Here is a 13,891-nt window from a genome sequence, read left to right as displayed (position 1 = left end):
CACAGTTTGATCTCATCTTAAAATTCTTAAGAATTGCATCTATTCATTTGGGAGTTCTTAGCAGTGGTTTCAACCTTTGGTTGTTCTTACTTGTAGAGAAGGTGCTTACAGCTGTGTTCTAGTTGCCTTTCTGTTGTGACAAACACTATGACCAAAAGAAACTTGAAGAAAGGGCTTATTTCAGCCTATAGGTTATAGTTTATCATTGAAAGTTACCAGGGCAGAAACTTGGGGGCCGGGGGAGCAGAAAGAGACCCTGTCAACTGCCATCCCTACCCTGCCTGCCACCACTACCTAGAAAAAAGAAAATGCTTTACAGTCTGGCCACAGGCCAATCCGATTGAGGCAGTTCTTAGCTGAACTCCCTCTCGTCATGTAATTCTAGTTTTTTGTTGACAGCTGTTACTGACCTGAAAAGCTGTAGAGTATTTATCTCTGCAAACTTCCTACTTTAGTATAGTTTGGGGGACAGAAACACAAAGATCTATATACAACATGACTGGCCTCAAGGCAACTGTAGAACTGTAGTAAATCAGCTATCCTACTGCCATATGAACTACAGAGTCCCATCCACAGGATATGCCCAGACTGCCTCAGATTGTGTCCGGCCTTGTTGTCATTTAGGCAGCAGGTGACACAGCTGAAATGTGTAAGACTATCCTCCAAATATATCTCCAGATCTACCCTAGATCCTTTTCTGGATGATACAACAGCTCCCCCCCCTCCCCGCCAAGGAATGGAGCCTATTTCTTTCCCACCCCCCACAGGGACACACGCCATTCATTTGCTCCAGAGACTCTTGCCACACCTTAGAGCTGGAGAAGAGCTCCTATTTCAGTTTGCTGATCTTGAACAGGGTGGCCATAGTGCTTGGGCTTACCCAGCCCACAGCTGCAGTTCCTTAGCTGTAAGAGTGAGCTCCCAGAGTCGGAGCTCCCTTGTAGCCTCTAATGACTTATCAGGGAATCTTCCTGCTTCTCATATAAGAGGCAAGGCCAAACTCCACCAGCAGCTGCAGTGAATGTGCGCTGCCCAATCTTGGCCACTTTCTCTTCAAGAGCAGAGGACGGAGTCTGCAAGGTTGAGTGTGATGCTACACTACCAGCAATGCTACCCATGACTGATATAGGCCTTGCAGTGAACTTAGTGCCTTCAGGGACACCCATAAAGACACAGAGGAGACACTGGGCCATGGAACATATTTCTTTCTTTCTTTTTGTATTTTCGAGACAAGGTTTCTCCGTAGCTTTTTGGTAGCTCTTGTAGACCAGGCTGGCCTCTAACTCACAGAGATCTGCCTGCCTCTGCCTCCTGAGTGCTGGGATTAAAGGCATGCGCCACCACCGCTGGAACATATTTCTTGACCTAATGTATTATAAGTCTAGACCTGATGTGGAATATTTGCTTAATGATGCAAAGGTGTATTGCATTCTAACTCTGTGAAGCTGTGTTACTCTGCCTGTCTAAAATACCTGATTGGTCTAATAAAGAGCTGAACGGCCAGTAGTGAGGCAGGAAAAAGGCAGAGAGAATAAATGGAAGAAATCTGGGGAGAAAGGAGGGAACAGCTGAGAAGAGAAGGAAAGGAGGATGCTGGGGACCAGCCACACAGCCAGCCATGGAATAAGAAGGAAAGAAAAATACAGAAATAGAGATAGGTAAAACCCAGATGCATAAGGTAGACAGGATAATATAAGAAGCTGGCTAGAAACAAGCCAAGTAGAGAATGAGAGGAGAGAAAACAGCTACAACCTACTGTCTCTAATCACCAAAGAACTTTTTCAGTGCTTATTTTGATTGGTCTTTGAACCCATAATCTTTACTTCTGGTGAACCTACTCAAGACTAAAAATTTTTGTGTATGTATGTCTTAAAAAATTTTGAGGATTCTCACTGTCTCATTATATGAATGATACTGATAATAAATGGTACAGGACACTGACATGAACTGTCTGTAGTTTGTACAGAGGCTAGCTGGATAATAACTGTTTTGATACTTACACTTCTTTATTTCTGTTTTAATACCCATGCCTTCTGTTATGATTGTGTAAGAATCAAATTTAGGAAGCTGGAGAGGTAATGCAATGTTTAAAGAGCACTGACTTCTCTTGCAGAGGGCCTGGACTCAGTTTCCAACACCCACATGAAGGCTCACAACCACTGTAACTCAAGTCTCAGGGAATATGCTCCCTTTTTTGCTATCTGAGTGTACTGCATGCATGAGGTACACATACATGCCTTCAAGCAAACATTCATGTGTATTAAAAAATATCATTTATTTACATAAAGTATTTTAAAATTAGGTACCATTTTTCTAAGACCAACCAGGGTGCTTTATGTTGTTATCCTTAAAAGTTATTTTCCAGGGCCAGAGAGATGCCTCAGCAGTTAAGAGCACTGGCTCCTCTCCTAGAGGTCCTGAGTTTAGCTTCCAGAAACCACATGGTTGCTCATAACCATCTGTAATGGGACCTGGTGCCCTCTTCTGGCAGAAAGGTATACATGAACTCATGTACGTTAAATACATACATCTTAAAAATAAAAATTTCCTGCCGAATGGTGGTGCCACGCTCCTTTAATCCCAGCACTTGGGAAGTAGAGGCAGGTGGATCTCTGTGAGTTTGAGGCCAACCTGTTCTACAGAGCAAGTTCAAGGACAGCTAGGGCTACACAGAGAAACCCTGTCTCTAAAAACCAAAATAGTAATAATAATTTTTTAAGATCATATCCTACTTTTCAAATAAAAGCATTCCAGTCTAGACAAGTTTGTGTGTGCTGGGACACCAGGTATTGAGTCAGTGAAATCAGACCTCCAGAGTTCACATGTACTGGTGAACTCTTATCTTAGATCCAAAAAGCAGCCAAGAAGTGTTTAAATTTGTAATGGGATGTTTTGTTTTATTTAGAGAGGAAGGTTGTATGTGTTCGTTTTTTGATCCTCACAGAAACATCAGTTGTGATTGACTCTGTCTTCTGTTGACAGCCGACATCATCTCCACCGTTGAGTTTAACTACTCTGGAGACCTTCTTGCAACAGGAGACAAAGGTGGCAGAGTTGTTATTTTCCAGCGGGAACAAGAGGTCAGTGCTTTACAGTTCACAAATCAAATGGCATCGCTGTACTCGCTGTACTCTGCATATACTGCTTACCAGAAAGGAAGCGTAGTTTTTGGTATCTGGTTTTCTTGGACTCAGTCCTTTTGCAGTAACTGTGTAGAATAGAACAGTTTTTCAAACCCTACCCTGGCAGAGGAGGAAGAAATCTACTTCTCACTGTGAGTACTGCTAAGGTGTTGATGCCTTTATCCTATTGCAACAGGCATTTAGAAAATATTTTTGTTAAAGACACATGCCTATCTTATGTAGGTCCATAAGACAGTTGAAAAGAGTTTAAAAATATGGTATCTCATATCACTCGTATTTGACTACTTTCCTTTGGGTTACCTGCTTCCTTGTGTCATAAGCACATTAAATCACGATAAGTCATTGTCTTTATCCTTGGATTTCAGGAATAGCAGAGCTAACAGGACTACACCCTAGACATGAGCAATTATCCACAGGGCAAGGCTGCACTGCAGAGCAGAAGCTAACATCTCCCGAGAGCCAGTACAAATAATTGGAACCAGAGTGGACACTAGATAAAATCACCCTGGCCAAGACTGCCAGGCTACACATACCTCTTGTGTTTTGATACTGGGTTTTGTTTTGTTTTTTTTCTTTTCTCTATTTAAATTTAAAGCTCATATCAGTGCCCTATAAATGAGCCATTAGCCATTAGACCTTTCTGCTTTCCCTGATGTGGCCTATTTAAATCTTCGTGTTTCTTGTCTAGCTTTATTTTGTACTGGCGTACTGGAACTGGTAGCCAAAGCTAGCTGGCAGGGGCTGCCAGAGGTAGGACTTGGGCCCTGAAACTTTGCTTACACTGTAAACTTACAAGACTTGGGGTCAGTTTAACAATTACAAACAAAGGAACAAAGGTGGAGGAGGGGAGCAGGTCTACAAACAAGCCTAATCATGTCCACACAAAGCTACTTGCCCACTGCAGAGAACACCTAGATGTGCAGTGAAAGGCTACAGTGCTCTTTATCTCTTCCAAGTGCATTAAAGTAAACTTCAGCAGGTTTTGAACTGAGACCTTTTTTATCTTAAAAATATGTATGATCATTTAATGCTCATGTTGATAGTAGCAAAAATGTGTCCTCATTGTGCTTTGTTCATTAAAGAAGCTATCATGTTTCCTTGCAGAATAAAGGCCGCGCTCACTCTAGGGGAGAGTACAATGTTTACAGTACCTTTCAGAGTCATGAGCCAGAGTTTGACTATTTGAAAAGTCTAGAAATTGAAGAAAAAATTAATAAAATCAGGTGGTTACCGCAACAGAATGCTGCTCATTTTCTACTCTCTACAAATGGTGAGAATTGTAAAAGGCTATTTGATTTGATCTTTAAGTCTAGTGTGGATGGATTCTTATTTCAAATAATTCTAAGGGTTGTTTCTGCTTTAAACTTTGGAGAGGATGAATTGTCAGCTAAGGTGAAAACAATAGCTAGGAAATTCAAATTCTGTACAAAAAAAGTGTTGCTTTGTATATTTGTCTGCATCTTTAGTTTTTGTATGTGTATGATGTTTGTGCATATATGTGGTAAATGCTTATATGCTTCTGAAGACCATTGGGTGTCCTGCACTGTTACTCTCCCATTATTCTATTGAGTAACCCCAAACAGTGCTGGGGTTATAGGGACATGGTGAGGGATTTGAACCTGGGGTCTCACGCTTGCTAAGCAACCATTCTTAACCAGTGAGCCACCTCCCCAGCCTACCAAGCATAGACACCAACTTAAGCAGGCAGAAGTTTCCTAGAACAGTCAAATAATAGTGATACATGTTATTTGTGGTTTTTCTTTTAATATGAAGAATAAGGTTTTTATTTTCAGATAAAACTATTAAATTATGGAAAATAAGTGAACGGGATAAAAGAGCAGAAGGTTATAACTTGAAAGATGAAGATGGACGACTTCGAGACCCATTTAGAATTACGGCACTACGGGTATATGCTGCATTTTCTTTAACCTTTCCAGCACTTTTCAAAAATTAATCCAAAACAGTTATATCAGTTGTTGAGACTACTGTTTAGTGAAGTATGACAAGGTCTGCCTTGCTGGATCATCTGTAATAATAGCAGTGTCCCTCCTTGTTGTGTACTTGTTGAAAATGGCACTCATCCGTGTCACCAAGGTCACAGTCTTCAGAAATACGATGGTGCTGAGGGGAAAAACTCGTGTTTGGTTTCCTGGCAGAGCTTGTGTTAAGAAGGACCCAGGCCAGCTGGGCTTCTGTGGTGGAATCCAGAGTACTTGCTCATGGAGAGACACGATGTAGGTAGGATGACTGATGAACCAGTGAGACATTAGCAGCAGAGTTGGTGAAATTTCCTGAGCTAATATGGGACACTGGTGGGTTTTTAAGTCTTCAATTGTTGGACCTGATCATTGATACTTTTAATGGTGGGCTCACTGCAAACAATGGCACCTGGGAAGGAACAGAGCATAGCTATGTTTTAGAAACAGGTGGGTAGCAGGTTTTTCAGTGAAGTTTAAGGCTTTGTTCTGTTGTTAACCAAGTGATGGTGTGGTAGTGTTGAAAGTAGCTCTTGGTATCTGGTAGCCTTTTTTCTGTCCTGCTTCCTAATAGGTTGCCTCAGGCCCAGCAGCCACGTACTTGAGAAAGCTAGAGAGTGGTGAGAGCTGTCCCTTAACAAAGATGGTGGACAAAGCAGGTCTGATTATCCAAGGACAGTCTTCCTCCTCTACCATTTAGCCTAATACCAGGCCGAAAAAAGGAGATATTGTTTGTTCAGTTCTGAGTCATAGGAACCCAGATAGATGCCTTCTTCCATACTGTTGATCGGTTTTGGCATAATGTGTTGTGTTTGCATCCCTGACTTGGTGTGTTCACATTTTGTTTTAAATCTCCCATGGTGTAAGGTGCTAGTGCCAAGTTCTCGGAAACCTCCTGCTCTGGTCTTACCTCCCCTGCCACCAGCTCTACACCTTTTGCACACACAGCCCTTCCCAAACTCTGAGATCCTCTCATTCAGACCCCTGCATATCCTATAAGCTCATGCATGTGCTTATTGGGAAAACTCAGGACCTACAAGGCCCAGTATTGGTTTTATTCTAAGCCTCTTTGACAGAGTTAATCTGAATAAAATAAAACCTGTCTGATTGGTGGGAGTAAACCATATGAGAGAAGTGATATTACACTGGCATGGTGTGAGGACAGAATCATTGGCCAGCGACTGTGATATTCTTAGGTCTGTATTGGAGTTTCTATTTCTCAGAGCTCAGAAAAAAAACATCTGGCTTTCCCTGAGTGAGAGCTGAGGTCTTTTAAGGATTTTGTTTTTTTTTTTTTCTATTATTTTAGTTCTATGAAAAAGGACTGTAGTTAAAAGGGCTCTTTCATTTAGGATTGCAGTTGCTGCTTTGATTAGCTGGAAACAGTAGAAAACCATGACAGTGTGTCTTAGACCTGCATACTGTAAAACTGTCGTTTTTGTTCTAGGGAACCCCAAAGTATGGTCAGCACTGACATAGGTTAAAATGAGAACAGCATCACTACACATTTGTCCAGGCAGGCTCACTTTTATAGAATTTAGCAAGAGAAGACTCAATTGAGAGATTCTTCTAAGCCTTCAATCAAGTTTTTATGGTGTCTAGTTATATCAATAGAAATTACTCTAGTATTTGGCTTTCACTGGAACCTTAGTCTTCCCTTCACTGAATGATAGAGAGAGGAACCTTTTCCTCTTCTCTCTTGTGCTGGTTCTTTAGACTGACTCTTATGCCTGTATCAGGCACAAGTGCTCTGGCCAGGCCATCCTTCCCCCAGTATCGTCTGGGACTGTGACACCAAGACCTATACATGAAGGATTCAGACTCTGGCTAGGCCTACATCAGGAGGTAGAGCCTTCTCAGCCCAGAGGGCCTCCTGCATGCTATTTTTTTTTTTTTTTTTTTTGCATGCTGTCTATTGATCCCTACATAGACATCCACCCCACCACTATGGCCCAGAAGTTGACACTATGAAGCAGACCATCAGTGCTGTGAGAGCAGAGATTTGTCTGTTTCCAACAAGACCCTATTGCCTCTGTAATGCGAACAAAGAGAAATATAGCTGGGAACAGACAGCTTTCCACTCTATGCTCTGTAGCGGCTCTCCTGGTTTGAGGTGTTACACAGCTATAGAAAACCTCTGTCCCTTTTCTTATCTAAATACCGTATGCTATGCTGCTATGACCTTTGTTTTGAATTCCTTTCTCCATTCCATTTTAGGTTCCAATATTGAAGCCCATGGACCTTATGGTAGAAGCAAGTCCACGACGAATTTTTGCAAATGCTCATACATATCACATTAATTCCATTTCAGTAAATAGTGATCATGAAACATATCTCTCTGCAGATGATCTGAGAATTAACCTATGGCATTTAGAAATCACAAATAGAAGCTTCAGTATCCTTTATTTACCAGGTGCTGTCTCTGCTTGGTTCTGTGGTCATTGTGCAGTTCTCATGAGCAGCTATATCCCAGTCCCTCAACACTGACCTTTTGAATGCATGGTGTTTTAGAGTAGTGGCAACATAAGGTCTTTGTGATTGAGTGTTCCTAAAGATACATATCTCTGCCTGAAAGCTCACCTGAGAAACCTTGAGTCTCCTTGGATCAGCCTCGGCCTTGCCTCTGGCTCCTGATACTGTCATATGCCTCCCACCTCTTGCACTCAGATGAACCATTCAGGTCCTGCCCATCAGGACCATCAGGAGTTTGTGGTAGCTATAAGTACTGTAGTTCTTGTCACCGTAGAGGTCACAGTACTTCATCTTGCCCCAGGCTGCCTTGCTGTCCCTGTGCTCAGTCATTACTCACACTTTCTGTGAGGTCTCAGAGTCTTGACTCCTAGCTGCCTCTCTAGCATTTTACCCTGTAACCCTAGCAGCTTCCCATCTCCTTAACTTAAGGGTATCATCAGACTCTTGGCTGGGTCCCCTCTCTTCGGCAGCCTGACAACACTAACGGGGCACCTTGAGGCTTATACTGTCTCTAGTCTCTCTGGGTTCTTGTCTCTTAATTGTGACAGCCAATGATCAGATATAGACTCATACATTGTGTATTATTTTTCTTAGTTTCCATTGGCTTATCTCTGTGGTTGACTTCCTGCTGTTAATATTGTTCTGACAACCCCAAGTAAGCTCTTAAAAAGTCAAATAATAAGGAAAACAAAATCATTTGTGATTTGATAATGTTTGCATGTTTTTAATTCGTTATAGATAGAAATATTTGTAGATAGCACTGCTTGCCTTTGTAGATATCATTCAGTGTGCTCTGTCATAGTCAGACACTGTCCTGCATCCACCTGAAGCCCCTTGCTGTGGGCTCGCTCCTCTGTGGCAGTATATATGGTCAGTCTCCCGCAGCTCCTCCCTCACTGCACAGCTGTCTATCAAATTTCCCTTGGATGGCCACGTATTGTGCCTTAACTTCGCACTCCAGACATTGTGGACATCAAGCCAGCTAACATGGAGGAGCTGACAGAAGTCATCACTGCCGCTGAGTTCCACCCACACCAGTGCAATGTGTTCGTCTATAGCAGTAGCAAGGGGACCATCAGGCTGTGTGACATGCGCTCCTCTGCCCTGTGTGACAGGCATGCCAAGTGTAAGTCTCCTAGGAATACCCTTGCTTTCCAGAAACTAGCTGTCTGCACTGATAGACATCGTCCATGTCCTTTGCAGGCCTGGAGTATGGGGAGGCTCCACATGGACCATGCTAATAAAGAGATGCTCCATCAGCTTTCCTCTGCTCTGATTCAGCTCAGCATCTGCCCTAGCTCCCCCTCACCTAGGTCCATCCAGTGGAGCACCATCATCATGGCCTCTTTTGTATGGCAGGACCTGGACCATAGCCATCAAGAGTGCATTCTACCTGTGTTTTCTGTAGCCATAAAGAACTGACCCAGGAGATAAAAGGCTGTGTGACTGGGGTCCCAGCTACTCAGGAAACTGAGGCAGAATCACTTGAGGGCCAGGAAAAGACTTAAGACTCTTAGGAGACTGGGGATGAAAAGATGGCTCACCTGTTAAGTATATACTGTTCTTGCAGAGGACCTGACTTTGGTTTCTACTACCCAGTTCAAGTGGCTCACAATTGCCTCTAACTCCAGCTTTATCGCAAAAACAAAGCCATGCCCTTAATCCTGGCTCTCTGGAGGCAGAGGCAGGCAGATTTCCAGGCAAACTCTGTGTCTGTGGGTGGGTGGGTTAGTGGAGTTCAGCCAGGGCTACATAGTAAAACCCTGTCTTAACAACAAAAACTCTCCATTTCCAAGGGGATTCCCCACACTTTCTGTACACACAAACACACACATAACTAAAATTTTAAAAATAAAACTTTAGGGCCAATGAGATGGCTCAGCAAATGAACTTACATGGAAGAAGAAGAAAACTGACTCCTGAAACTTGTCCTCTCTCTTACATATGCAAGCCCTCTCCCTAAACTAAATAAAATATATTTTTTAAAGGTCCTACTTTAAAGCATACCATGGTCGGTGTTGTCCTGGTATACCATCTTAGAAATCCACCATGTGCAACTGAGCAGTAGAGCTCCCCACTCGCAGACTGAGGCACTTTAGCGTACAGGGAAGCAACTGTCGCTCAGGAGGGTGGCGCCATGAAATGTGTGCAGCACCAGTGGTGCTTGATTAGCGCATTAGTCATGTGATTAACACAGTAGCTGAAAGTGCCCACTTTGTTTTTCAGTTTTTGAAGAGCCAGAAGACCCCAGCAGTAGATCCTTTTTCTCAGAAATAATCTCGTCTATATCTGACGTCAAGTTCAGCCACAGTGGTCGGTACATGATGACCAGAGACTATCTGTCGGTGAAGGTATGGGACCTCAACATGGAAGGCAGGCCTGTCGAGACCCACCAGGTACATGAGTACCTACGAAGCAAGCTCTGCTCCTTGTATGAGAATGACTGCATCTTTGACAAATTCGAGTGCTGCTGGAACGGTTCAGACAGGTAAGGCTGCCAGCATCGTAGGCTGGCATCCAGAAGTGCTGGTTCCTTCAGGATCTCCAGCAAATCCCTCAGACTGAGTGCTACCAGAATACGGATAGGATTGTATTCTCCTTCTATTCATGATGTATGTCAGAGAAAACCAGTCATTTGAGCAGACCTTTCCTCACTGCCAGTGCACCGTGGTTCATAATAGTTGTAGAGTGTTCGGTAAATGATGACATAGATAAGTGAAAGGAAGGAAGCAGGAAGTCATTTATTAGTCCATAAGGCCTCTCCTCAGAGAGGTTTAAGAAACAGCCTTTAGGCTACAGCACTCCTGTACACTTCTCTGGAATATGCTGCCTCATTGCAGTCTGAGGCTGCTTCGTTCATCTCCTGCACATTGTATAGAGATTACACTGTTGAGTGCTACTGAGAGGTCTTTGAAATCATCCCAAAAAAAGTCATGTTTCAGATTCTGTAATCAGATTCTCGTAGGTTATCATTTTCTAGAGTTTCTGTTGAGAATTTAAGTGAATAGACAACTGAAAACCCCTTCAACATAAATGACTGGGGATATAGTGGCACACAGTCTTAAAAGAGTACAGCATTTAGGTGCTAAGGCAGGAGCATCACCAGTTCAAGGCTAGCTTGGGCTATATAGTAAGATGCAGTCTAAAAAGTATAACTACCTAGAAACATCAGCTATGATACAAATACTTCTTTAAGTAATAGTTGAGCTCACACACTAGAATTGCTGTCTGAGCCCCGAATGTTCATCCCTACAGAGTGTCTCTATTTCCACCCATGTAGAAGTTTGAGGTCTGTCCTAGCTGCAAGATGTGGAAGACCTCACACCAAAGAACTAAATGCTTACCCGGGGGCAGAACTGAGCATCCTTGAACATACCTTTTCTTGGACTGCTCACAGATTAACTAGCATGCCAGTTTAAATGTTCAGAGGCCATGCATGCGGTTATTGGACTACAGCAAGCAGCGTGAACTTGTGTAGAGGCCCACCTCAGTGCAGGCACTGTCTGTCCTAATTGAGGACCAGAGTTCACACCCATGCTGATGATAAGATACTTAGTCCTGAGGAACACCTGGTTGCTCTCTGCTTTCTGTCCTTGTGGCAGTTGCTGTTGACTCCACTCCTGCCCTTTCATAAGCATTGGCTCCATGCAGAAATGGAGAGGACTGTAGCAGCGGGTCCTCTTCTACAAACTCAATCCTGCACACTCACTTCAGGTGCTCTCTCGAGAGTGTATCAAACCATAATTCCCAGCTCCAGCCCCTCTGTTACCACTTATTCCTGTGTTTACACGGTAGTTTTGTATGAACAAGAATAGCTATGTAAGGTTTTTCTGAGTTTGTCTGGTGTGGAATTTGGGGCAGAGTTAGCCAGACTGTAAAAGTATTTACAGTCAGCTGAGAAGAGTCCTGAGCAATATAATAACTTGAAGAACTTAGGCGTTCGTTGTAAAGACCACTAGGCATGTAGTAATAAGAGAACAAGACATGGCGGTCCGGATGGGAGTAGGAGAACTTGAGGTTTTCCAAGGAGAAGACAGACAAGATTGACTGGTCTTCACTTGCCAGGGAAGTGAGAGGGCAGTGTGAAATGTATTTTGTTTTTGTTTTGTTTTGTTTTATCTGAAACAGTATTCTGTATTGTGTAGCCCAAGCTGGCCTCTAACTCGCTATATAAGTAGGCATGTTGGCACATAGCCGTGTTCCCTGCATTTACAGGAAAATCAGGAATTTGTGGTCATCCTCTACTACATAGCAAGTTTGAGAACAGCATGATGCTATGTGAGATCTTATCTTTAAAACAGGGAGGGAAAGGCCTCACTGTATGGCTGCTGCTCGTCATCCCAACAGTGGAACATAATTCCCACAGGGACAGCAGACACAGGATCTCAGGGGCAAGATTGGCAGCTAGACTAGTCAGAATCAGAGCGGTCTGATTCAGCAAGAAACCCTGCCTCCTCAGTAAGTAAAGTGGAGAGCAGTTAAGGAAGAAACTCTGTCAGCCTTGGGCCTACATGCACACATGGACATACCTGTGTTTAAACATCTTGCAAACCAAATATACATTCCAAAATATAAAATGTAAAAATGGCCCCTTCCAAAGTCATGTATCAAATTGCTCCTTTGACTCCTGCCTCAACTGTCTGGGTGCAGATGTGCACTGTACCTGGCTGTGAAAGAAACTTAGAAATTAAATTAGCCACACTGTTTGATAACTGAGTTAATCTCCATTGGGAAACGTGATCAGCATATGACTAGTTTTGACTTAAATTTGTTGATGAGATGCTCCAGGCTCATAGTTAACTATCATATCAGTTCATGAGAGTCTTTATGGGGGGCGGGGATAATTGGATTTTTTGAGACAGGGTCTCTTACGTAGACCTTGGTGTTCTGGGACTCACTGTGTAAACAGACTGGCCTCAAACTGACAGAAATATGCCTACCTCTGCCTCCCCAGTGCTAAAACTAAAAGTGACTTGGACAAAGTTTTCTTCCCCTACCCTGATCTTCCTATGTTCTACTCTTCCACATCCTACCCCCCCTCCCCTCCCCTTCAGTACATTAGTTTAATTGAGATGAAGGAATTCTGTTCCCAGCCCCCGTGTCAGACAGATCACTACCTCCTGTAAGACCCACTGCGAGGATCTTACACTCTTTTCTGGCCATCGTAAGCTTGTATTTAAAATGACGGATCCATGACTTTACTTGGACATGAAAATATGTGATGGAGTTCACTGCAGAATCTGCAGTGCATTTCTTTCCTGACAGTGGAGAGATTGGGGCTCATGGAGGGAGGGTCTGTGCTTCATGCCTTGCTCCACTGCTACTCAGTGTTCCCCCTTTTCTCTCTTGAACAGTGCCATTATGACGGGGTCCTACAACAACTTCTTCAGAATGTTTGATAGAAACACGCGGAGGGATGTTACACTGGAAGCCTCGAGAGAGAACAGCAAACCCCGAGCCAGCCTGAAGCCCCGGAAAGTATGTACAGGGGGTAAGAGAAAGAAAGACGAGATTAGCGTGGACAGTTTGGACTTCAATAAGAAGATCCTTCACACAGCCTGGCACCCCATGGAGAGCATTATTGCTGTAGCTGCCACCAATAACTTGTATATATTCCAGGACAAAATAAACTAAGGAAGCTGACTGGAGGACCAAGTGTTGTCTTGCATAGTTAAGCCAGTCGTTTTCCTGTCACAGAAAAGGCGTTGTCCTCTCCATTGAGAATAGTGATGCACTTCCACTTCCTCAGAGACACAGGAGAAGAAGGGGTCTCAGCTGGAGTCTTGGGAGAGATGAGTGCCGCTGCTGAAAGGAAAACCTACTCGAAGCTGAATTGGTGGACTTTGTTCAATAAAGGCCGTTCCTCAATTGTATTTATTTAAGTCTGAGCCTTCCTTTCCAACTTACTTATAGACCAAAAAACTAACATCTGAGAGGATAAAAAGCTCATCCCATCTCTGTCCAGCTCTTCCCTCTGTCTCTGCCATCCATCCCTGGAGCCCCAGTGGACTGCATCAGCACTGGTGCGTGGATCCGCCCGAGCAGGCTCAGGCAGCTTTACTCACCCACTGTATCAGCCATCACACCTCTGTGGAGCTACTTAATAAACACAACACACTGTGAAGTGTTTTTAAACCCAAACGCCATTGCAGTCTTTTTATTTGTTTCAGTTGCACATAATGAAATTATTCAAAATGTTGTACTTTGGAACGAATTGAGAACTTTTTGACTTTGGCAGAATGATTGAGTTTGTACAGAACTTCAGATTCTAAATGTAACTATCCTAAATTGCCACTTGGT

At 43.3% G+C, this 13,891-nt stretch overlaps 1 protein-coding gene across 2 annotated transcripts in view; it reads left to right on the top strand.

The window, feature by feature from the left end:
- The window catches only part of Ppp2r2d (protein phosphatase 2 regulatory subunit Bdelta), a 30,460-nt gene extending 16,996 nt beyond the window's left edge, over positions 1-13,464 (top strand). For both annotated transcript variants that reach the window (XM_041666257.1, XM_041666258.1), the window contains 7 exons: positions 2,983-3,080; positions 4,248-4,413; positions 4,937-5,049; positions 7,337-7,514; positions 8,553-8,717; positions 9,818-10,079; positions 12,946-13,464. In XM_041666257.1, the coding sequence (XP_041522191.1) occupies positions 2,983-3,080; positions 4,248-4,413; positions 4,937-5,049; positions 7,337-7,514; positions 8,553-8,717; positions 9,818-10,079; positions 12,946-13,225 (1,262 nt within the window). In that variant the 3' untranslated portion in view covers positions 13,226-13,464. The remainder of the gene's footprint in view (positions 1-2,982; positions 3,081-4,247; positions 4,414-4,936; positions 5,050-7,336; positions 7,515-8,552; positions 8,718-9,817; positions 10,080-12,945) is intronic.
- Positions 13,465-13,891: the final 427 nt, after the last annotated feature.

Source organism: Microtus oregoni, unplaced genomic scaffold (assembly GCF_018167655.1).
Source record: "Microtus oregoni isolate MIOR12 unplaced genomic scaffold, Mior012 000016F_ref0000370, whole genome shotgun sequence".
Classification (NCBI taxonomy): domain Eukaryota; kingdom Metazoa; phylum Chordata; class Mammalia; order Rodentia; family Cricetidae; genus Microtus; species Microtus oregoni.
Note: the sequence above shows the minus strand (reverse complement) of the source record. Positions and strands in the feature narration are given on the sequence as shown.